Here is a 23,757-nt window from a genome sequence, read left to right on the forward strand (position 1 = left end):
TCGCCGAAGCAGTGTTTTGCCGAAAGGCAAAATGCAAATATGGGCCATTTTTTTTTAGCGTGCCCGGGCCGATTTTTAATCCTAAACCAACCCTGATCTCGACCCATCTGAAGAAGCAAGCCCCAAAACCACCCTTAACAGGCTTTGCAACCAAATTTGCTGCCTGCCGGCACACCTACACAGTAAGTCTGACACGTAGGGGTAATTTTCTACATACCCGATCCCATGAGCATATTGGCTACCAAACTTTGTATTGAGCGTCTACCATCAGTAGCACTCTGATTTACAGACCCTCATAGCGCGTATAGGCTTCCAGGCTGCAAAAGCGGGCACCCGTGACAGGCCAAGGCTCTGCGATGCAGCGTCCCCATCTTTTCAGAAACTGCATGCAACGTTCGCGGAGCCCGTGAAGCGTCTCGTTCTAGTTTGAGCGCCCTCTAGTGGCGGGTGGGCATAACCACACATGTGGCCTCTGTCAAAGTTTGCAAGCCACGTGAGGAGCACTCCCGTCTGAAACAAAAGGTAACGTTGGAACACACGCAGCATTAAAGCATGAGTATCTCCCTGAAATCACTACAAAAATCACCAGTAAAAGCATCAAAGCTGTACATTGAAGTGAGGAGACGATGCAAGACACTTAACTCATTGCTGCTGAGCAGCAAAGAAAGAGGAGCCATAAACCGAGAAGATGGACTATATTACATGGACTGTTTAGTGATTGGTTGTGATGTTTTTTTTCTTTCACTAATGGCTTTTTTGGGAAAGGTAGTTGTTTATTAAAAGGCTGCTGGAAGGAATAAAGTGGAAAAAGATTGGCATAGAATTACCTCCATTCTGTTGCATAAGATTTATGTGTTACTCCTATGTAAAAATAACTTATTTTTTGTAAATGTATTAGATAACAAATAACTTCTTATTGTAAGAAATCAATAACTGTCGGTCTACTATTTCTAGCGGATGATATGAAGGTTCACCAGATAAGAGTTTCTCTGGCAGGGTTGTCTTGAGTGTTAGAAATGGGATCTCTAGTTGGCAGAGGAAGGTACCTTTGACCAAGTAGGGGCCCTTGCTTCTAGTCAGGGAAAGGGGGGGGGGTACACTCCTGGATAACCCCTGCTCACCCCCTTGGTAGCTTGGCACGAGCAGACAGGCTTATCTCAGAGGCAGTGTGTAAAGCTTTTATGAACACATACAATAATACAGTGAAAACACTACAAATGGACACCACACCAGTTTAGAAAAATAGGTAATATTTACTAGACTTAACACAAGACCAAACGACAAAAATCCACAATACTGTAATCAAAAAAAGACTTTAAAATGGTAGAAATAGCTTAGTTCAATGTAGATGGTAAATGCAACACTTTACTATCACAGTACCTTGGATGCGTCACGCAATACAAACAAAAAGGGTCGCAGGGAAGTTGATGTGCCGTTCCTTACACCCAGGGGAGTGGATGCGTCGGTTCTTTACTGCTGTGCAGGGGAGTTGAGGCTTGCCTCCTTACTTCGTGGGGAGTTGATGCGTTGGTTTCTTACTGCATCCCGGTTGCGATATGACAAGATGGCGCCTCGATACAATGCGACGATCCGGTGCGATGCAACAAAATGGCGTCTTTGATGCGATGCGTGCAAGTCCAACGGCCATGCGGCAAACTTGGTAACTTCTGAGCCGCGACAGGCCCTGCTGCGCGCTTCTCCAATGATGCAACGTCAACCGCTGCGGCGACGACACGCTTCTCCGGTGATGTGACATGCTTCGTCGGTGATGCGACGGCGAACAGCTGCGGCACGCTTCTTCGGCGATGCGACGGCAACGCGCTCTACTCGTTGCGTCGCACTTCCAGCTCCCAGCGACACAAAGTCTTCTCAGAGGGCCCAAACAACAGTAGGCACCTCTCTGCAGGTAGAATTCCCAGCAAGAGAATTCAGGGGAGCTGGTGGTGAAGTCTTGTATCCCTGAGACTTCAGGCAGGAGGCAAGCACACTTCAAGCCCTTGGAGATTCTTCTTCAGGTTGATGAAAAGTTCACAAAAGTCTTCTTCCCCTTTCCTTGGCAAATATAGTAACCACTGCAAGCCAACCCCAGAAATAGCACAGCACAGGGGCAGTCTCCTTCTTCAGCTTTCATGGTTCTTCTCCTTGGCAAAGGTTTGTCTTGATTACCAGAAGTGATCTAAAGTACTGGAGTCTTGTCACCTATATTTATACTGCAAAATCCTTTGTCCTCTGAAGGCAGAGGGTGCCTGTGCGCAGCCAAAACCAGTTATGTCCTCCCTGGTGCAGCTTCCTGGCAGGAGGTGGACAGCGCATTGTTGAAAGCAGACCTGGCCCAGGTAGCTGAAAGGAAAACTCCTCCCCTTAGTCTCTATTCTATGAGTGCTCAGGTCAGTGAAAGGAAATCTCCTCCCCCTACTCTCTATTCAATGTAGGCCCTATTCAGCCCAGCCCTGACCCATCAGACTGCTGGAGCCGAAGCCCTCTACAGCCTCCTGTCACTCACAAACCAGACATGAAATACACAAACCTAGCAGAGGCATGCTGGATGGTTAGGCAAGAAAATACCTACTTTCTAAAAGTGGTAATTTCAAACACAGAATGTAAAAATCTCCCACACTAAAAGAAGTATTTTAACATTCTGAGTTCAGACATACTCAACTTTATTTTCCTATCTTGTTCCCTGGGTCAGTTATGATTATAAGATGTTATAATCAAACTGCCCATTCTGGCCTATGGGAACAGATAGCCTTGCAATAGTGAAAAACTAAATTGGCTGTAATTCACTATCAGGACATGCCACACACATCAGGGCCTGTCCTACCTTTTGCATACAATACAACCTGCCATTGGGCCTACCTTAGGGGTAACTAATATGTAGAAAAGGGAAGGTTTAGGGACTGGCAAGTGTGTGCACTTGCCAAGTCGACATGGCAGCCCCAGCCTGCACACAGGCTCTGCAATGGCAGGCCTGAGCCACATTTTACAAGCTACTTCTGTGGGTGGCACAACCAGTGCTGCAAGCCCACCAGCAGCATTTGATTTGCAGGCCCTGGGCACACAGAGTGCACTGTACTAGGGTCGACAAGTATATCAAATAAGCCAATCATGGAGTCACTAATCCAATACATCAATATACAATAGGGAGTACTTGCACTTTGGCACTGAACAGCAGTGGCAAAGTGCCCAAAGCATCTAGACCAGCAAAACACATAGCAAAAATACAGGAGGTAAGAGAAAAAAATGGGAGACCCACGCCAATGGTACCAGGTCTAACACTGAGTCATACCACTCTGAATTTAGATGAGCCTAACTCATCATAGAAAAGAGTGAGAAACGCCAGTCTGTGTTATATGTTAACCTGGAGCAGATCATCGGACTAATATGTTTACAGATGTGCGTTTATTATTGTGTTTGTTCCAAATAAAATGTTTTATTTGGTCACATTTAGCTTCATTTAAGTGTATCTGTATGTAATCATTTTTTGTGTAGTTTGTAAAACACAAGAAAATATGTATTTCATGTTGTTTTTTTGTTTTTTTATTTCACAAGCATCTTATTTGAAGATGGCGAACGTTTTGGGCAAGGAAGGGATAGAAGCTGCCTCTTGGATGACACCACTGTGACTTTATCTTTGTGCCAACTCAGAAACGTAAGTTTCTCATTGCTCTTCCTTATAGTCCTGAAATGTAATGCCTCTGCACTTTTAAAATGTTTCATTTCGTCTAAAACTTTACTTCTCAAAAAAGTGAGGAATATTTTAAAATGTTTACATCGAAAAATCAAAAATCAGGATAGCTAGGGTAAGTATGGACCAGGAAAACATAAAAGACAAGGTCAAAAGATGGAAATAAGAAATAAAAGTACCAAGTCCAAACATGTTGCCACAAGTCTGACATACCATCTGGTGTCCCCAATTCTAGGTCTTTTGTATTAAAAAAAAATGACAACTTCAGGAATCTGGTACACCCTAAATGCCCTCATCAGATGTTATTGTTTAGGTTATTGCCTTGGTGGTGAGAAATGATTCGTAGCCAGTCTAAACATTATCCTTGGTGAAATTGTTTAAAGCCGGAAGATGATACTCCTGGCAGGAAGATCTTCAGCACCTCTGCCACTGTCATTAAGGAGGCAAGCTTTACTGCCCTCCATCTAATCATTCACTGTGGGAGGCAATTCACAGATTTTCGGAAAACCTCTCCAAAACATGAAACATGGCCTCGTTGAAATAACTAGTGTGGGCATGCTGGCTTCCAACCACTTCATCAGCGCCTTAACAGATAATGAAAATTGGTCGCCATTTGTATTCTATTGAGGCTAACAGGCCTTACATCTGACACACGATAGACAGAAAATAAGCTTTCTCTTCTAAAAGCTTTTTTTTTATTCCCATCCTGACCACAAAATCTTAAAGATGGAAGCAGATCACACAAATGGGCCCTGCTGATATTCCTTACTAATCCATACTGTCCCAGCAAATCTAGACTATATTGTAAGTAAATTATCAGTTTTATCCCAGTTGTGTTGAAATTATAGTACATTTCATGATCAAGAAAGAATAATTCTGCAACTTTCAAGTTGCTTTCTTTTGTACATATATAAAAGCATATTTTTAATAGGTAACCAATAGAAAAGTGGGGAGAGGAGTTTGCCTAACGGCTAGGGCGCTCGACCTCGGACCTTGGGAACAGGGTTCGAGTCTCGGTAATGACGCTGAACATCCTGTGATTCTTGGCAAATCACTTAATCTCCCTGAATGTGTGTCCTCATGTAACTTAACTGGTGCTATGTAAAGCGCTCTGATACCTGATTGGATTCGGGTCAAGTTCGCGCTATATAAAACTCTGCAAAAAAAAAAAAAGTAGGCTTTGATAAAGCAAGTATGTGGTCATTGCCGTGATTAGTGTTTAATAGTGATATTCAGAAGTGCATTCAAATGTTAAGAAAAGAGGAACCCATTTGACTGGCGCACGCTATAAATCCCAAACTAAATACATTTTTTACAAATATTTTGGTGTGTAGATGGGTTGAAGAGTTGTAAGTAGTTTAACAACGTGTGTGGGTGACATTTTCACCCTGTGCAGTCATAAAGAGATCTTGATCTGAGGGAGCTGGGGTCAAGGGCACTCTACATAAAGTCATTCACTTGAGCACTTGGGGAGGTGATTACATTGGGGCGAATGGTCCACTAAGATATGAAATCTGAACGTAGATCATCTGTTAATTAGTAGATGCCCAAAGAAGGTAATGGGTATTATCTGTTGGGAGGATTTCCTTAGGTCTGAGGTTCAAAGCACACACTGACAGAACCCCGACAACTTACCCTCAACCAGATGATAGAAGAAATCCGTCAGCTGCAGCACAAGCAGTTGAAAAAAAAAAAAAAAGGTTTCCTGGTCCCTCATGGACAATGACATACATTGTTTCAGGGTAGTTCCTGATCCAGAAGAAGAGCTCAAAAGAATGAATAAAGAACCACTTTAGACATGTATAAATAGGAGGGTGACAAAATTAGCTTCCACGTAGCTAATCCTATTTGCCTACAAATCCTTCAGGGTATTGAGTGGGTAGGCTTGTAAGATGCTTATTTCCAGATCACATCAGCACAAAAACTCAAAAATGTTCCTAGATGTTGGTAAACAAAAAGTCGGATTTCCAATGCCTTGTGGACTAAAATCTGCACAAGAGCCTTTACCAAGTGTGTGGAAGTAATGGCATGCTTCCTTTACCTACGCTATGTGGGCGATGGGTTACTAAAACAAGATGTCCAGGCAGCAGTGCTAACCATGCAAAGTCTGAGTCTACCCATCGCCTTTAGCTAGTAAACGTCTTCCTCCCCTAATACTGAGGATTCACTCTCAAGGAGCACTGTTAGACATCGGCCGCTCTAAACTCTATCTTTTGGAGGAGAGACGATGTCTCGATGAAAGGATTTTTAAAAATAGTATTTATTTATAAAAAAGCTTCATCCAAAAGCTGATGAAATCCAGGATAGGCTCTACATTAACACCACTAGACCGCAAGTGCTCTCCATATTGCATGGAATAATCCAAAGCACCTTGTTGCTAAGAGACGAGTACTTTTAATTCCCAAACTTTTTATTGAAGCTGCTCTTGTTACTGAACCGAAGTTGCTCTTGAGAACCCTGCAGACGTGCCTAGAAGACCTGTTTAATCCGCACTCTTGAAAGTGGGACAACAAATGTACGCTTTCGGTGGCAGCTTTGCAATCTTTCCCATGGGGAACGAGACCATAAAACGTGTTCTGGTCTAATGCAGAAGACAGAGCTGTATGACTCTACCCAGGAGTGCCATTGTGTCGCGTAAACATGCAGGCGCTAAGAGCGTTTCACCTCGCATCAAAATCCATTTGGCCACTGCTAAACACCAACTGACTGCTGATAGAAACAGGCAATACTACAACTTGGCACCAAGTGTACAAGCTTTGAGAGATTAGATTAAGGTACCCCTCCCTGGGACGCTGGTGGTGTCTGCCACTGCCTCGAACCGAGGAATCAGTCTGTTTCTCTCTCTGCCTGTCATAGCAGTCCTCCTGCTGAAACAAGGAACGAGCAAGCTAATGTTCTATCAGAAATATCACAAAATGCACGAGTAGGTCATTGTAGCAAGGTTCATGGATAAATGTTTTAACTTAGGAAAGCCTCACCTCACAGTAGTCCTCTAGGCTCAGTGAGGTCGAAGGTGATTAAGGAGCTGAAGTCCACATGCCCAATTTGAGCCACATTTCCTGAAACCACAGCCATTTCACATAGCTATAAAGAGTCCTTCTGAACTTGTTTGCATGACATTTAGCAAATTGAACTGTTCCTTTTAAAAGGTTTGGTATTTGTACTTTAAAAATGACACATCAAGGTTGCTGTTTTTTGTGATACTGTTCTCTCTTATCGACTCTTCTGCCAAGATCTTTAGGAGAGTGATTTGGGGAAATTGGAAGCCTGGGCAAAAGAGAGAGCCTTCTTTATGGAGGTCCATTACTGGTTTCGACCAGGTTTAGGCACCTAAGAACATGCACCCAATCTGTCCCTTATTTTAGGTAAATATGTCTAGGCCAGGAGAGTTGCCGTGCATATGGCCTTTATGGACCTCTCCTCAGCCTTTGATTTAGTGGACGGAGATGAACTCTGGGATATTATGGGTCGAGCTGGGGTTGATCCCCTCTTTTAATGGTTTTGGGAAGGCTACATCCAGATACTACCATGAGGGTCCGTTTTACACAGAAAGGGGATTTGACGTCACCTATTCAAGTTACTCGGAGGAAGACAAGGCTGCATTTTGGCCCCCTTTATATCAATGCATTAGATGCTTTTTTAAGGTCGTTAACCACCGACATTCCCAAAGTTGGCAACCGTTTGGTCCCCTTACTTCTTTATGCGTATGACGCAGTGCTTTTATCGCGCACCGCAAATGGGTTGCAAATTTTGTTGGACATGTTTTATTCTTTTATGGGTGATTTCAATCTTAAGGTTAACCACAAGAAATAATACATTCTGACCAGCAGTCCTAAAAACACCCGTTCTAGGAAGTTCTTTGTGGGAGGCATACCTATAACGAAAATACCAAATTTTAGTTATTTGGTCATTTTATTTTCTGCATATTTGAACTGGGCTAGACTGGTAAACCTGAGGTCTCAACTCACTGAAGCAGCATGCGAAGCAATCAACAGATTTGCCTAAACATTGGTCCACAAACCCCCAAAAGAAATAGTGATGCTATATAAAAGTAAGTGTCTGTCATTTGCCATGTATGGAGCCGGAGTGTGGGGCTATGCCCCGGTGGCATCTTCACAGACAGTAGAGAATATTTTTTTGTCTAGACTATTAGGTCTCCCGAGATCCATTACAAGCCTGAATACTCATAGCGAAACAGGGCTAGGTTTCCTGGAAGACCTGGTGGGGCTAGCTCCTATTATGCTATGGGTTATAATATGGCGGTCTCAGGATTTGAAATACACGCATGATATTGTTGAAGATTGTCTGAAACAAAGTAATGTGCAGGCCATACCGTGGATAAGGTATGTTAAATCATCCTTGCAAAATCTCAGTTTGGCAGACCTGTGGGCAAATACAGATAATATTAGCACTTTTTCCAAAAAGCAGATTAAGTTGAAGTTTTTAGAATGTTATGAAAAGTTAAAGATTGGAAAAAGCTATTGATATGTTATCAGTTCAACATTACACAGCTCTTTCGACACGCAATAGCATGCAGCTCTATCTTTTGTGGATCAAAAGTCCTCTACATAGATTTTAACTTTCATGGTTTTGCAATAATATGATTCATTATCTAGGGGTTTTTCCGGTCACATGATCTTGCTTTGCATCCTTGCCGCCCTGCCGCTGTAAAGGGACCTCCAGTCAAACTACTAAGCACTTTATTTTATTTTGCCCATTGTATGCAGTCTGCAGATCCAAATTTTTATGGCCAGTTCTTAAAGGAAGATTTTTTAATTCGCATTATGAGGGCTTTATTTTCTTGCCGCACCTTGAGTCTCCAGCGATTTGTTTTGCTGTCTTAAATTTTTTTATTCAGGCCTTGAGTCTGAGAAAAAGGTATGCATCACGAATTTAAATTGCCGATGTTATACTGCATGATATGTTTTTTCATCTGATATTTAATTGTGTCTTTTATTACACATTGCTGTATATAAATTGTTTTATCTTATGAGCTTTTATGGTCGTACATCTGACCAAATAAAGATTTATTGAATTGAATTGGGATACTATTTAACATTTGAAAAGTTTTAGGAAGTAATGGTGGTCTTGTGTTTACTATTGTAAAGATTTTTCTAAACATGAAGCGAAATAAAAATACATAATACGTATTGCAAATTTCACCACACATTATTAGCAAAGCCGATGTGTCTGGTCTTGGCAAGCTGGTGCAATGGTTAAACATTTTATTTTTTATTGCTAGCATGTGCCACAACAATAAAGAGACATTAAAAAAAGAGAACACATCAGCATCTAAACTTGGTTATCATGTGCTTCCAACAAATAATGTAATGTATTGTTGCAAGCTCCTATATATAGTCATTGCTGGTGTTATCCTGCTAATAAAGTGGATACACATACGATGGCTATCCCTCACTAATTGCACAAATGTACTTTGATGTAAGAATTGGTATTTGTATCATGACGTATACGTGCTGTCAGCAGAGGACAGCACCATTGCCCACTTCTTCTTTATTTATCTATAAACCTGCCTTGAGAGAACGCACATAAAATAATATTCCTTCAGAGTAGCCTCATACAGAATAATTTGAGGGTCTGCACGAAGGCAAGGGCATCTGCATTCATTCTGGTGTAATGCTCTTCCCAGAGAAAGGCAGACAGGCCCAGTTAGCTCGGCATTTAAACATCTGAACAGGAAGGATGCACTGGACACAAACTCTACCTATAAGCTCTAGCTGGCCAGCAGCTTACTGATCATCTCTTGGCTTTTTTTGGGGGGGGGGGGAGGGGGGGTGTTTTACATAGCACAAACTCGACCCAAAGGTGTCAGAGTGCTTTACATGAGCACAAGTTGCGTTACACATTCATTTTGTTAGGCACAGGGAGATTAAGTCATTTGCCCAGAATCACAGGATTTTGAGTGTCCCTGCCGAGACTTGAACCCAGTTCCCCAGCTTTGAGTTAGACTGCTCTAGCCGCTAGGCCACATCCTCTCTTGGACCTTGTGAGGATTTACCTTTGGATAGCGAGGTGGGGCAGATGATGGCAGCGACTGCTGACAGGCCTGCCTAGCAGGTTAGTAGGGTCAAACGCCACTGCAGCTTAGGATAGAAGACAGGCTGAGGTAACTGTCCTAGTGCAACCCAAGTTGGTAATGGTTAAACAGGAGCTGGGCGACCATGGCTCAAAGGCATCCGTGGAGCAAGTCCGAGCTTGTGTAGGTAGGGATGCAGAGACCAAAGGGAGAAGGATAGACGGGGCTTTGGGAATCTGCCTTGCAAGTTACAGGCAATAGAAAGCAATGGAGGGAATTTGGAGGAAAGACCTGGAGACAGGTAGAGAAAAGTGGGAGGAGCTGGAAAATGATTTACCAATGGAAAGAGGATATTCACAAGGAGTATGCTTCAAGAAAGGGCATACCCGAAAGGGAATAAGCAAGAATCAGAAGAGGGAGGGCATCATTAAGGAACCACTACAAGTGGCAGGTTTAAATGGACAGTTGATGAGAAACAGCCCAGGAGAGAAGACATGAACCACAGTTTTTCCATACAGATAACTCATGAACAGTTTCAGGATACCTGAGGGAGGAAACCTATATATTTTTTTTAATAATTCTTTTTATTAACAAATACTAGTCGACTTTGCAGGTTTCAACAAGGCAGAAACAGATCACAAATTTCGTCATGATTACAGGGCACATAGATAGTTCGTGGTAGTTAACAATTGCGTTGGGATAGTCAGGTTCTCTAGCGCTGGGACAATGGGGGGGGAACACAAATATTGCCTCTGTATTCGTTCCATTAAGGAGGAAACCTATATTGGTTCTGGGATAAATTGAGGAAGCTATGAAGGACTGGGAAGCTGTGTAAATAGTTGTGTTCCTGGACCTGTGGGGCTAAAAGGGTATATGAGGTAATAGACCTTAATACAGTATGTAAATAAACTTCTAGCATTGAAAAAAAGAATGAGTCATTGATGTGAACTGAAGTTATTCCTACCGAACAGTTTTTAGTCTGATACTATCTTTGCATTTTTTTTTAAACTTATTTTATTGATTTTAGAGATTTTGGATGTAATCTACAGAGTAAAAAAACAATATATCAACATTACAACAATGGGCTGCATTCCCTAGTCTCCTCCTCCCTGACACCACCCACCCCTCCCCAGAACCCCTCTCCAGCAATTACATGTAGGGTATTCTGCCCATCTAATATCGAACATCCCTATCCCCACAGGTACAAATTTCTGTCTCCAGAGTCATGATTCGAGAGCCTCCTGGTGCAATGGTGATCCCCCCGTAATCTGGTTGTTTCCTACTTGTGCACCAGTCTAGTCCCTTTCTCCACTCCTCAACCGAGGGGGAAGCATTAGATTTCCATTGGCGGGGATGTCTCTTTTGGCCATGGTCATGCCCAGCCAGAGCAACACCAGTTTATAACGGTCTTCCTCATTATCTGTGTTGAAATGTAGGAGGGTCATTTTACGGTCATATGGTATGGTCCATCCCTGCATCTGGCCTAAGCAGGAGAGTATCTGTCTCCAGTAAGGGTGTAATTTGACGAATTCCCATATGGTATGCAGTAGCTATCTAGCATTTTAGGTGTGGAGCCTGTGTGCAGTTCTCTTCCTTCAGAACTGTCCTAAGCCTGATGGTCCTGCTGAAGCTGTTCTGGCCTTTCCTGCTGATGACCTTATCCAGCTTAAGAAGATCTGAGAAAGTCTAGGAGTCTTCTGTACTTCTTACAGTAGGTCAAAGCCTGGCTGCTAAACAAATCAACCTCCACGACTGCTGGTGTTTGCTTACAGAGACGGATGAGCACTCCCTGAATTCTGGCTGCTATAATGTGCGGGTGGGACCCTTGCAACTATGCCTGGGGAGCGCTGCACACCCCTTTCTGCATGTCTCATTTGTAACAGTTGCATCTTTTGCTCCCTTGACATTGCCCAGTGCAGCTGTTCAGCACCTGGCTGATTAGCCAATTAACTGAACCCAGAGACATCTCGTGTAAGGTACTGGCCTTGGTCGCTTTTGGGCTTATTGACCCATACCTAACCTGAAACCCTGTACCTCTCTGACACACACACAATCCGAGACGCGGTCCTCTTCCTTTGCAGGCACCATCAATACTGTAATTACCATGGTGTTTGCTTAGTGCTGCTTGGATTTTCCTAAACCTTTATGGTTGCAAACATTTGTCAAGATAGAAATCATAAAAAGTAATTCATTTAGGAAGGAAGATTGTTATTTCTGGGTTTGCTGCAGTGTTTGCTTAATGTTTTGCGATAATGAGCAGTTTTTGATCTTTGTGTTTTTTTGTATCCATAATGGATTGCATTGGTTCAGTGCCTTTTCCTTCAAGGCATGTTCCCAGCTTTGGGAGCATTGGAGCTTCACAGACATTGTATATAGTGTTCAGTTAGTGGCCCTGGTTTCATTGGTATTAAGAGCTTTTACAACTGCTTTATTTAATTTTCCACATTAGAACATGGATTCACTGTACATTTCTGTATTGTGTCCTGTGTTCTTTGTTTTTTTGGTTAATGTTTATCCTGTAGATAAGTTTCTGATTGATACTTATTACCGCAGATTCCTCACCTTTTGAACATCCCCAAGAGTTGGACTGGATCCTGAATTTTTCACAACAACTAATGACTACTGTGACCTCCAGAAGTTTAGGTGCAGCGCCTCTTCTATTCATGTCCTTTGCGTATGGATATCCGTTACTTTCTTTTTGCTCCCATTGATCTGGATCTGTGCTCTCTACTTTGTCATAGTATTAACTTCACCAAACCCAGACAGTGTGGCAGGACAGTATCTATCCCCAAATGCCACTGGCTTCAAACTGCGCCTCTTGCCGGTCATGGATCAGCGTGATGTTTGCTTGTGGTGTCTGGGGTCATTTGAAGTTGTGCGACAAATGCTCCCTGATGCACCCCAATGCACCTGCTATGCCGCACACCTCCAGAGATCTTCTTGGAGGCAATGATTGCTGGCATTTATTCGTATCTCAGTTCAACTCTACAGCACACTGCGACAACTGAATGATGGCATACACTATAGTGTAACTACATGATTGATATAAATCCAGTTAGTGCGCCCCGATAGGGCCATGTTAACTGCTTTGTGCGCCGAGTTGCAGACTCAAACCAGCAGAACTGGGATTATGAGTAATGCGGGAAAACCACACCCCTGTAGTTTAAATCCCTTTCAATTGAGTTTACTGAAAGCTGATGAATTGGATCGAAAATAGGGAATAACTCGCAGAAAGCAATATAGGACCACCAGTTCTTACTGCTATTATTATGACTTCTATTCCTGCAACCTGAAAATAAAGATACTTTAGACATTGGTGCTTCTGGATGTGGGAATACTGAAGTGGAATTCCCTCATCACTTATAATCGGGACCTAGGTTATTGTGACGTGTTCATTGGGCGGGATCTTACAAGTAAGTTGGGAACGGGTATCATAACTCACTGCCTTTCCCGTGGAATATTTCTTGGAGATACTGAAATGAGGAGAGGGCACAGGTTAAGAGCGAGCAATGACTGTGGATAGTTGTTCTGACCAATTTGTCAGGTAGGAGTGATATTCCTATTTTGAAATATAGCAACTTCTGTTCACTGCTCTGCAGTATGATTTCAGCTACATAATTAAGTTGAATCTAAATTTATAGCAATTCAAATTGTGGTTAATTTTGGATACAATCTAATATTTCAAACATTGAAAACCATCATAAATATATGTGTAATAAGCAACGCTTTCCGTCTTTACTTTACGATGGTATTAACATTTATAACTGTGCCTCACTGTTCCTCATTTCTTTCTCTTTTCACAGAGATTGAAGGATGTTCCCGGGGAAGCCTTTTATCCGTTGCTGGAAGATGAGTGAGTGTCCATCGTTCAATAGTTTCTTTCTGTCCGTTTTTAACATTGTTACTAGAATTCCAACTTTATCTTTAGTGCCTCTGAATGGTCTACATTGCACACACTGAAGCCAGTTTGCCTTCACTTGGGTCCATCTCTGTGCATGGAAAGTTTAAATCCCGCAATGAATGAGCTTCTACCTGTTGGTTGCTTCTTCAGCCACTACCTTATCTGGAACATGAAGGCAGCGACGCTAGTGCAATGGTAACAGTAATGGTCCACTCAAAGTGTGGTGCTGGTGCAAGTGGTAGATGTTGCTGTGGTGAAAGGGACCTGCATTACATTTGAAAGGGGTAACAATAAGAAGGCACTAAACAGCGTTGCATCTCAGTCTAAGAGGTCACTATCACAGAACGTGCTCAAGCAGTACCTGGAGTAAGTTTGGAGCTGCCCATCCTCAAAGCATGGTCTTGGCAGCATGACTTACTGGGGAAACTATACTAACAGACACTGTTAGCTATTTTGAGCCTTGAGCATCATCAAATATTGAAAGCATTAATGGCTGTCTTGGATAAACTGGATTTGTCTCATTTCACTAAGATTTCTAAATAATCCTTAATGCCATTGAGCAAATTACATTTTGGTTTTCTCCACCCTAGGAGAGGGCGGGGGCTAGGAGGGAGATACAGTTTCAAGCATGTTTGCATTTTGCTATCTTAATTCACAGTATTCTCTGCATTTGAGGTGAGACTGAAGTCTTTGTCAACTGCAACTTCTTATTTTCCTCTATTCATATGCCCTGTAGAATAACCTTTTTTGTTTTTTAATATCATTTCTGCAGCCAGTCCAATTTACCCCATTCTGGAAGCACTAATGAGTTGTCTGCAGCTGCCACTCTCCCACTGATAATCCGAGAGAGGGACACAGAGTACCAGCTCAACAGGATCATCCTCTTTGATAGGCTGTTAAAGGTATGGACACTTTCCTTTTGTTTACCTTTGGATGTTTTTCAGATCCTTAGTTTTAAACCACTCCACCCAAACATTGCTTGTTTTTATTCCCTGATCTTCTAAAGTCATGCTGAATTTCTAGGATTCCATAAAAAGCTGCCACACATACAGTTTGGCACCATAATCACACACCCTGTAGTTGTACTGGATGATGGCAGATAGGTCAGTTCATTTTTCCGGCTCTTGGAAACAGGATCCTGGAGCACTGAGCTCTGCTTTTTTTGTCTGACAGGAAAGTATTTTATTTTCCCTGAAAAATATCTGCACTTTTTTTTAGGGCCCTTGTGGAACAAAGAAGGCACATACAAACCTCCACATGGTCTGTGTCCTTTGCTTTCCCAAGATCATCTTCTAGAATACTGCAGCCACAGCAAGAACATTTCTATAAGAACTCTGAAGGATAGGGAGAAAATCAGGCTGTATCGACTCCAGGAAAGAAAGCAGTATGAAGATGCTGCAGGATCTCTAAGAGGCTATGGGAAAGGCCAGTCTTCGACCAGAGTGCCCTCTTCCTGCTCCAAGGACTCCCACCCGGGACAGATCCAAGGAGAAGGGACTCCAGAGGAAGAGGTGTCGCTCGCAAAAGACGTTGGAGAGCATGATGTCGAAGACGGGCAACCTGCCTGCATGCTAGCCATCATCTGGTACGCTGCCAAGACACAACTCGATGTTAAGACACCATTTGGCTTCGAAAGAACCCCGGCGCTCACTGATGAAACATCTATCGACTTTGTAGTCACAGTCACCAACATCTATGCCACTGATGTTGAAAACTCCATCCAAACCTTATTTGACGTCCAGAAGAAGATCTCCATCACCATCCATTCATCTTTCACTAAGATGGCTTCAAGACCTTTTGTAAAAAATAAAAAATAAACTACTATCTGGAAGTCTGGACTCTGGGTATATTCATGAACATATTTACCCTTTTGGAATAGTTCTGAAGTACTGTTCTCTGGTACCTCATCACTAGAGGGAGCAATATCACCTAGATTTTCACCAGGTCCTGTAACATCTCTTAAGCTTTCAACAGGTCCTGTAACATTTCCTAGGCTTTCTCCCAGGATTTACCCATAACAACCTACTTCTGCTCCTACAATGCCTCAGGGAGATGGAAGCTCACATTTGCCTTCTTCATATCCACATAAGTCTGGAAATCAAATGACATTGGTCACGCTAAAGGTCAAAGACTAGAGCTCAGAGAAAATCAAGAAGGAAATCTTAATCTCTTCACTCTAAGTCAAAGAGATCCAGTTGAAGACCTAGCAGAAGGTCACAATCTCAGCATAGAAGGCGTACTCCATCCTGAACAACTACGTCAAGCTCTTCCTTCAGAGAGTACTCTCCTATACTGACAGGCCTCCAACAAGGATTTACTTGTATACCGTAAATATATTTCTGAAGGTTACTTATGATCGCTGATTCCTCAGCTTTTGAATATTCCCAAAAGCCAAATTGGATTTGGAATTTTTCACAGCAACTGTTACTGCATGCCTGCAGGGGGTGCCATTGGCTCCACAGCGATGTCCCACTAAATCCAGAAGTGTTGGCATGGAGCCATTCGTAGGCACCACCCTTGCACGCTGATGTTAGTTCCTTTCTTTGTCTGGCCAGTTGATGATCTTACCACATTTTATGATGGATCAGTAAGGAGCAGGAAAATTAAACATTGCAATGCCCTCTGCTTGTGTCTAAGCATTTGTCATATTGAAGACCTTCTATCATAAGAAAATCCTTATGGCCCCTGCATCCTTTAGTTCCTGATCTGCTTGTAACCTGCTCTGCAGCTGTTACTAACACAAGCTTCAGTAAGGTCAGCTCCATCTCAACTTCACCAGCACCAAAGCAACAGATTAGGACCCTCTTTTTCTGAGAGCAGATCCCACACCAGACTCAATTATTGTGGCTGCAACTAGAAAATCTCATACAGTAGCTCCTTCATCGTCTGTTCCACTGGAAAAAGAACCACCCTATGGACTCTGTAGGCAGACAGATGTGCAAAACGTCTGTTTCTACTATGAAAGCTGCCAGTGCTTGTGCACCCTTGGGGAAATACAACAGATGCCTCTGGGAGTCTCTCTAAACATATATATATTTTTTTTATTTTTTATTTTTATTTCAAAAGAATTTTATTATTTTTAAAAGAGCAAATAAGGACATCAGATACAAGCAAAAGTGATACAATTGATATCAGACAATGATAAACAATATAATAGAATGAAATTAAATAAGAAAAACATACCATTAACAATCATTATTCTGCAGATATCATATAAATAAATTAATTAAGGATGAAAGAATTGATAACCTGCAGAAGTAATCATCAAGAGTATCACCATCAGATAATACGATAGGGATAAGAGGAAGAAAGAAAGGAAGGAAGAAAAGACGGAGAAAGTAGGAAAGAGAGGAAAGAGATGAAAAAAAAAGAAAGAGAAAGACAAATAAGAGTGAAAGAAGAGGAGAGGATTTCCAAAGAATTCATCCGACCCACAAGACAACAGTAACCAGACATCCTTAACCAGGCAAATCAAAAGGATATTGATCCACCAACCCCTCCAAGGCCAAGACCATATACGTATCTAAAGCTTTCCAAACACCAGCAGATATAGAAGGACAAAGATGAGCATGATCAACTGACGTATGAGCACTTCGTAAAAAGGAAACCCAAGCCCACCAAGTATGATAAGAAACAGAAGAAAAAGATTTCCACTCCATGAGAATAACTTTGACTGCAACAGTCAATAACAGATCCAACAATTGTAATTCCATGGAGTCTAGAGGCAGAGGGGTCGGAGCCGCCAGCGGACCTAATATAATTAATGGAAAGGAGAGTTGAAACTCAATATTAAATATAATCATGAGGTGTTTGTGTATCAAGTTCCAAAAGGGTTGGAGAAGGGAGCAATCAAGGAACATATGCTGAAAGTCACCTGGTAACAGCCTACAACTCCAACATATATTATTATCTTTGAGATTCAACGCAGACAAACGAGTGGGAGTCCAATGAAGAAGATTAATAGAAAAAAACTTAGACTGCATTAAAGAGGGGGCAATTTTGCAATGAAGAGAAAGTTTACCAATGTCTTGCCACGTTTCTGAAGAGATATGATCGGTAACACTATGATCAAAATGACGTAGCCATTTTTGCTGTGCGACCGTTTGGGAAAGAGGTGTAGAGGACGATAAGAATTTATAAATTCTGGACGCAACATGACCAGTCTTGATCCATAATTGAAAAAGCGTAATCGTAGGGGACGAGGGATGAAAATGTATTTTAGCAAGTGCTACCTTTATCTTAAGAAAGGTGTAAAAGTCTAAGTTAGATAAAGAAAACTGTAGAGCTAGGGAAGAGAAAGGGATAGGATCATTATTGGAGTCATAGAGATGTTTAACAAGCGAGATACCTTTCCCAGCCCAATAAGACATCAACTGAGGTTCAATATTAATTTTGATTTTAGAATTCCGCCAAATAGACGACCATCTAGTTTTATGCAGTGGAGTTGCCACCTTCTTATCAACCTTGCGAACCGCAGCAATTGTGTCTAAAATAATAGATCGAGAGAATGGAATAGAAAGGGTACTTGTGGTTAAAAAAGAAGCCGTCGGCAGCGGAGAGGCCAGTTCTTGTTCTATTAGCAACCAAGATGGAACAGGAGTAGAGGGAGAAGAAAACCAAAGAGCACCCTGAGACGCCAGGAAAGCAGTTTGATATTTCCCCCAATCAGGAAGATTACAACCACCCATATCAAAAGATTTACGTAAGAATTTATAAGCAATTCTAGCTCTTTTACCATTCCATAAAAATTTGGAAGTAAGTATGTCCAGCTCATGAAAAAAGGAATCAGAGAGCTTTACCGGAAGCATAGAGGAAACAAAATTAATAATAGGTGTTATCATCATTTTAAGAGTCTGTAGTCGACCCCACCATGAAATATGTTTCGGAGACCAAGTTTCTAAAAGACGTCGCACCTTAAGAATAGTTTGAGATTCATTATAAGAAGCCGTAGCATAAAGGGTGGAACAAAAATAAATACCCAGATATTTTAGTTGTTTAGATTGCCATTTGAAACCCGCTGAACCCATATGAGAAGAAAAACAATAAGCATTTAAGGGGAACATCTCTGTCTTATCTTTGTTCAGAGTATATCCTGAAACCTTCGAGAAAAGAGAAATCATGTCAAAAATAGCAGGGATGGCCAGTGCAATATCCTCAGAGAAAATAAGAACATCGTCCGCATAGGCAGCTGTTTTTATCTGATGAGACCCAAAAGAGAACCCCTTAATGTCTGGATGTAAATCAATCATTCTGAGAAGAGGATCAATAGATAACAAAAATAAAAGAGGAGACAGGGGACATCCTTGCCTAGTACCTTGGCGAAGATTAAAAAAAGACGACGTAGCTCCATTCACTCGTATGTTAGCTCTAGGACGGGAATAAAGAGACATAACCATACGGATAAAGGAATCACCAAGATTATGCGCACATAAAACAGCACGAAGAAAAGACCAAGAGACCTTATCAAAGGCCTTTTCAGCATCAAGGGCCAAGGCCGCCGCCGGAAGATTGGATCGCTTGGCTGAACCGAGAATGTGACAAAAAGTACGGATATTATCACGTGCAAGACGACCTTTTACAAAACCAGTTTGGGAAGGATGAACCAATTGAGGAATAAATGATTCTAAGCTTTTAGCCAAGATTTTAGCAAAAATCTTAGCTTCCATGTTAAGAAGGGAAATAGGGCGAAAATTCTTAGGGTCAGAATGATCTTTCCCTTCTTTGGGGATCACCACAATAGTGGCATCAGCAGCAGAACCAGACACAGAACCATCTTTAATAAAAGCATCAAAGACGGATTGAAGATGCGGCACAATCACAGATAAAAAGGTTTTATAAAACAAAATAGGATATCCATCAGGACCAGGAGCCTTACCAGAGCGAGTAGCTTTAATTGCAGAAATAATTTCGTCAGGGGTAATCGGGCCATTCAAAGAATTATTATCTTCCTCCGAAACCGTTTTCACAGGAAGTGTCTTTAAGAACTCTTGGCACTGTTCAAAAGAAGATTGATTAGAGGGGGTATATAAATTATTATAAAAATCTCGAAAGACCTCAAGAATTTCTGTAGTCTGAAATTTTTTCTTACCAAGACGATCAGTGATAGAAGAGATTTGGGAAGATTTATACGAGGATTCCTGGAATTTTAATGTGGCCGCAAGCAGCTTACCAGCACGGTTTTTTAACAGCAACTTCTTAGATTTCTGAGCCTGAAGACCAATATGAGCTCTTTTAGTGACTATAGTATTGTATGTATATTTTAAATTTTTAATAGATTGCAAACAACATTTATCTTTAGATTGTCGAAAAAGAGATTCTTGGGTTTTAATCTCAGCTGCTAAATCCAAGAGTTCTTTCTTAATAGCAGCATTCCTCCTTGACATACACTTGATGATCTGACCACGGAAAGTGCATTTAAAAGAGTCCCAAAGAACAACAGGGGAATCAACTGAACCAATATTCTCAAGAAAAAACGCCTCAATCTCATCAGAAAACTCTCGAACCTGGGATTCATCATATAAGACTTCTGTGTTTAGTCTCCAAGATCGAGATCTCGCTCTAGGGGCAAAAGACAAAAGTGTGAAAGTTACCGCGGCATGGTCTGAAATCAAAATAGCATGAATAAGCGGAGATGAGGAAGATTGAACAAGAGATGAATGAACCAAAAGATAATCAATGCGTGAAAACGACGAATGGGGGGAAGAGAAAAAGGAGAAATCACTACCAGTGGGATTATGAAGACGCCAGACATCCTGAAGATTAATAAGAGAGCACATATTAATCATTTGTTTATGTGATTTAGGGGGACGAAAGTTAAAGGCAGAATTCCTATCAAGGATGGGATCCATTGGTAAATTAAAATCTCCACCTACAATAAGATTACCAGAATGAGGTGTGTCATTTAGCTTTTTGGTGATTACTTTCCAAAACAACGGATCGTCCGTGTTAGGGGCATAAATATTCATGACAAAAAGATCAACATTGCCATCAGTCAACTTGGATAATAACCAACGACCCTCAGTATCACATTCAGAGGAAACAATAGACAAACCAGAATGTTTAGAAACTAAAGTGATTACCCCATTTCTTTTGCCGCAAGCATCTGAACAAGCAACCTCAGAAACCCAATCTTTCTTCAGAAATAGCGCCTCTCTGACACAGACCTTCGTCTCTTGAAAAAGGACTAGATCCGAAGAAAGAGATTTGCAGTAGTCGAATATCTTTGACCTTTTAACTGGGTGATTTAACCCTTTCACATTAAGGGAAAGTATATTCAATCCAGTCATAAAACTACTAATAGGGAAAAAAGAAGCAACATAAATGATAGAGGATATACAATAACCACAGAAATGCACCCCCACATACTAGCCAACAACACGAAACAGGAAGAGTCCAAAGAGAAAAGGAGAAAGAAGAGGAAAAGGAAAGAAAGAAAGTATAAAGAAAAAGAAAGAGAAGAAACAACAAGAACGGTCTGAAAGAGACCAAATTCATACTAGGGGGACATGGGAAGATGAGCAAGGAGGCCATCACGAGGAAAAAAAGCAATCGGCATAAATGCCCCAATACAATATATAATAAATATACTTGTGTAAGAAAAGGAAATAACTGAAATATAAACAGGAATTAAATATGGTATTCTAGAAACAAGTCATTATATAATACTATAAAGGCAACAAGAATGTGCCAATGATAAAAAGGTGGCATAAGCTAATAACTATCTCTAATATTAGATAGAAACGAAATCGAAGCAGACATCATGAAGAGCCGTAGAGAATAAAGAGAAAGAATTACATTTCAAAAGAAGGCTATAAGGTAAAATAGGAAGAGAATAAATGTGACATAATAGAGAAAGGCATAAAACAACTGAATCATTATAACAAACTATGAAGCACTATGGCAGATAAATAGAAGAAACAAGTATATATGTAAATATGTAAAAACTAAAGATAGACATCTAGTTGACTGTGCTTAAATATAAAAAACATATTATATTAATGTAACGCAAAAGAGGCAAGAATATCGTAAAGTTATAACCATATAAGTAAAAACATGAGACAATAAAAGTGCAATACAAATATGTTAAGTTAGAGCTAATAGCGAGAGGTAGTTAATAATAATGAGTAAACAACCCAATCCATAATATAGCAATATAATAAATGTAAAAAGGTCTGTACAAAAATTAAAATTAACTCTATATATAGCAAGTACTAAATATCTATGAGCAATTTATATAACATACTAGCAAACAATATAGATAATCATTAATGGCGTACTCCAAATAAACACAACAACAAGAGAAAAACACCACGCGAAAAGAACAAATAAAAATACATTAATGGAAGTAACATTAATTGGAATCAGGGAGCAAGGAAGAGCAAGTCTACACAAAACTACCAAGGAATTAAAAGAAGTCATAAAGTGAGGTAAAAAAGATCCGAAACCCGAAATGGACAAGAAATCACGAGCATGAGTGAGGACAACCTACAAGGAAACAATACCACAAAATAATAGAGAATACAAAAGGTAGATATACCGGAAATAGTAGTTCACTACAACACAAGGATACGAAGGTAGAACAGATATGGAAAAGGAGAAAAGAACACAACCCATCACAAATTTACAAAGCGTACCAAGCGACGCACGAAAAGACAACAAATGCACGCCAACAGCAGTGGACAATAAGACCACCACACAGAACTAAAAAGACAAGCTTAATAGATCCGGAAAAAAGAGGACTCATTGCAGCTAAATGAAACCACATCAGGTGCCAGAGAGCCCAGGATCGCGCGAGGCTTCCATTTGAAGATCCATTTGTAGCTCCATCTGATTATCCAAAAACGAGGCCAAGTCAGCAGGTTCATCAAAAATTCTGGAACGACCTTTGAAGGTAATGCGGAATTTTGAAGGACCAGAAAAAGAGAAGGGAATATTCATCTCAGAGAGACGATTCCGGAGATTAAGAAAGCCTTTCCTCCTTATTACCGTGTCTCTGGCAAAGTCCTGAGAAATTGAAATACGATGCCCATTCCATGAGACACCTTTAACCTTCCGCATATGGGCCAGAATTTGTTCCATCTGTTGATGGCGCAGTGGCTTAAAAATTATCACTCTTGGTTGCGTGGCCGATTTAGATCGAAAGGTGGGAACTCGGTGTGCCCGTTCCAACTCATGAAATTTGCAGTGTAGAAGGAATCCATTTATATAAGAAATCAATCATAGAGGGTGCGTCTTTCTCAACGTCCTCCGGAAGACCAAAAATGCGCAGATTGGATCTACGATTACGATCTTCTTGTTCAGTGAGATCCCTCCGCAATGCTGCCATAGAACGCTCAAACTGACAAAGAGACCTGGATTGCTTTTGGATAGTATCCTCTGCACCACTAATACGTGTTTCTGTGGCTGAAACACGAAGGTACAAAGCCTTGAAATCATTCCTAATGGCTGACACCTCCACTTGCAACAAATCTGTATTAGTCTTGGTAGACTGCGCAATTGCATGAACATCATTAAGGCGCGTCAGAATAGTCTCAAGAGTGGAATTAGTGTCTTTTTGAACAGCCTCAGGTGAAGGAGACACTTGTTTGGACCTCTTAAGAGAAGCTTTAGATTCCTTAGCATCTTTAGCATTTGGTGACAAGCCCATATTCGCAGCCATAGTGCCCACAGCCACAGCGGGAGCAAAATATATCTCTTCAGAGAAATGAAAAGAAGGGAAAAAAAAAAGAAAAACCAGAGGAAACAAGTGTACAGAATATGCAAACCAGAAATGCGCAAAAATTGGAAAGCGCACTGTCAGCACCAAATCCAGGATAAAAATAATGGCGGGCTTACATGTCAAACATAATACCATACCAAGGTAATGAAGGCGCCCTGAAGAGATGTATACTTAGAAAACCCCAAAAAAGCTCTTACCATAGGCATCAATGTAAAGGAGGAAAGAAAAAAAAAAAATACACTTTGTAATTGAGGAGATAGTCACCAGCATCTGTATATCCTCACTTCTGGTCAGTTCAAAGGAAAAACGATGTCATGTTGTGGAGAATAAACACCTCCCTCAGCGATGAAAAAAGAAAAACAAAATGGCGGCCGCTCGTGAAGCCAACGAGCGCCACCATAAAACGTAATAAATAAAGC

The 23,757-nt window shown here is 41.2% G+C and overlaps 1 protein-coding gene across 2 annotated transcripts in view; it reads left to right on the forward strand.

Annotated features, from left to right (window-relative positions):
* TBCK (TBC1 domain containing kinase) overlaps positions 1 to 23,757 on the forward strand; it is a 1,508,203-nt gene that overhangs the window by 454,454 nt on the left and 1,029,992 nt on the right. For both annotated transcript variants that reach the window (XM_085641401.1, XM_085641402.1), the window contains exons 12-14: positions 3,550 to 3,649; positions 13,523 to 13,572; positions 14,393 to 14,522. In XM_085641401.1, the coding sequence (XP_085497527.1) occupies positions 3,550 to 3,649; positions 13,523 to 13,572; positions 14,393 to 14,522 (280 nt within the window). The remainder of the gene's footprint in view (positions 1 to 3,549; positions 3,650 to 13,522; positions 13,573 to 14,392; positions 14,523 to 23,757) is intronic.

The sequence above is a fragment of the Triturus cristatus genome, chromosome 2_2 (genome assembly GCF_964204655.1).
Source record: "Triturus cristatus chromosome 2_2, aTriCri1.1, whole genome shotgun sequence".
In the NCBI taxonomy this organism is placed as follows: domain Eukaryota; kingdom Metazoa; phylum Chordata; class Amphibia; order Caudata; family Salamandridae; genus Triturus; species Triturus cristatus.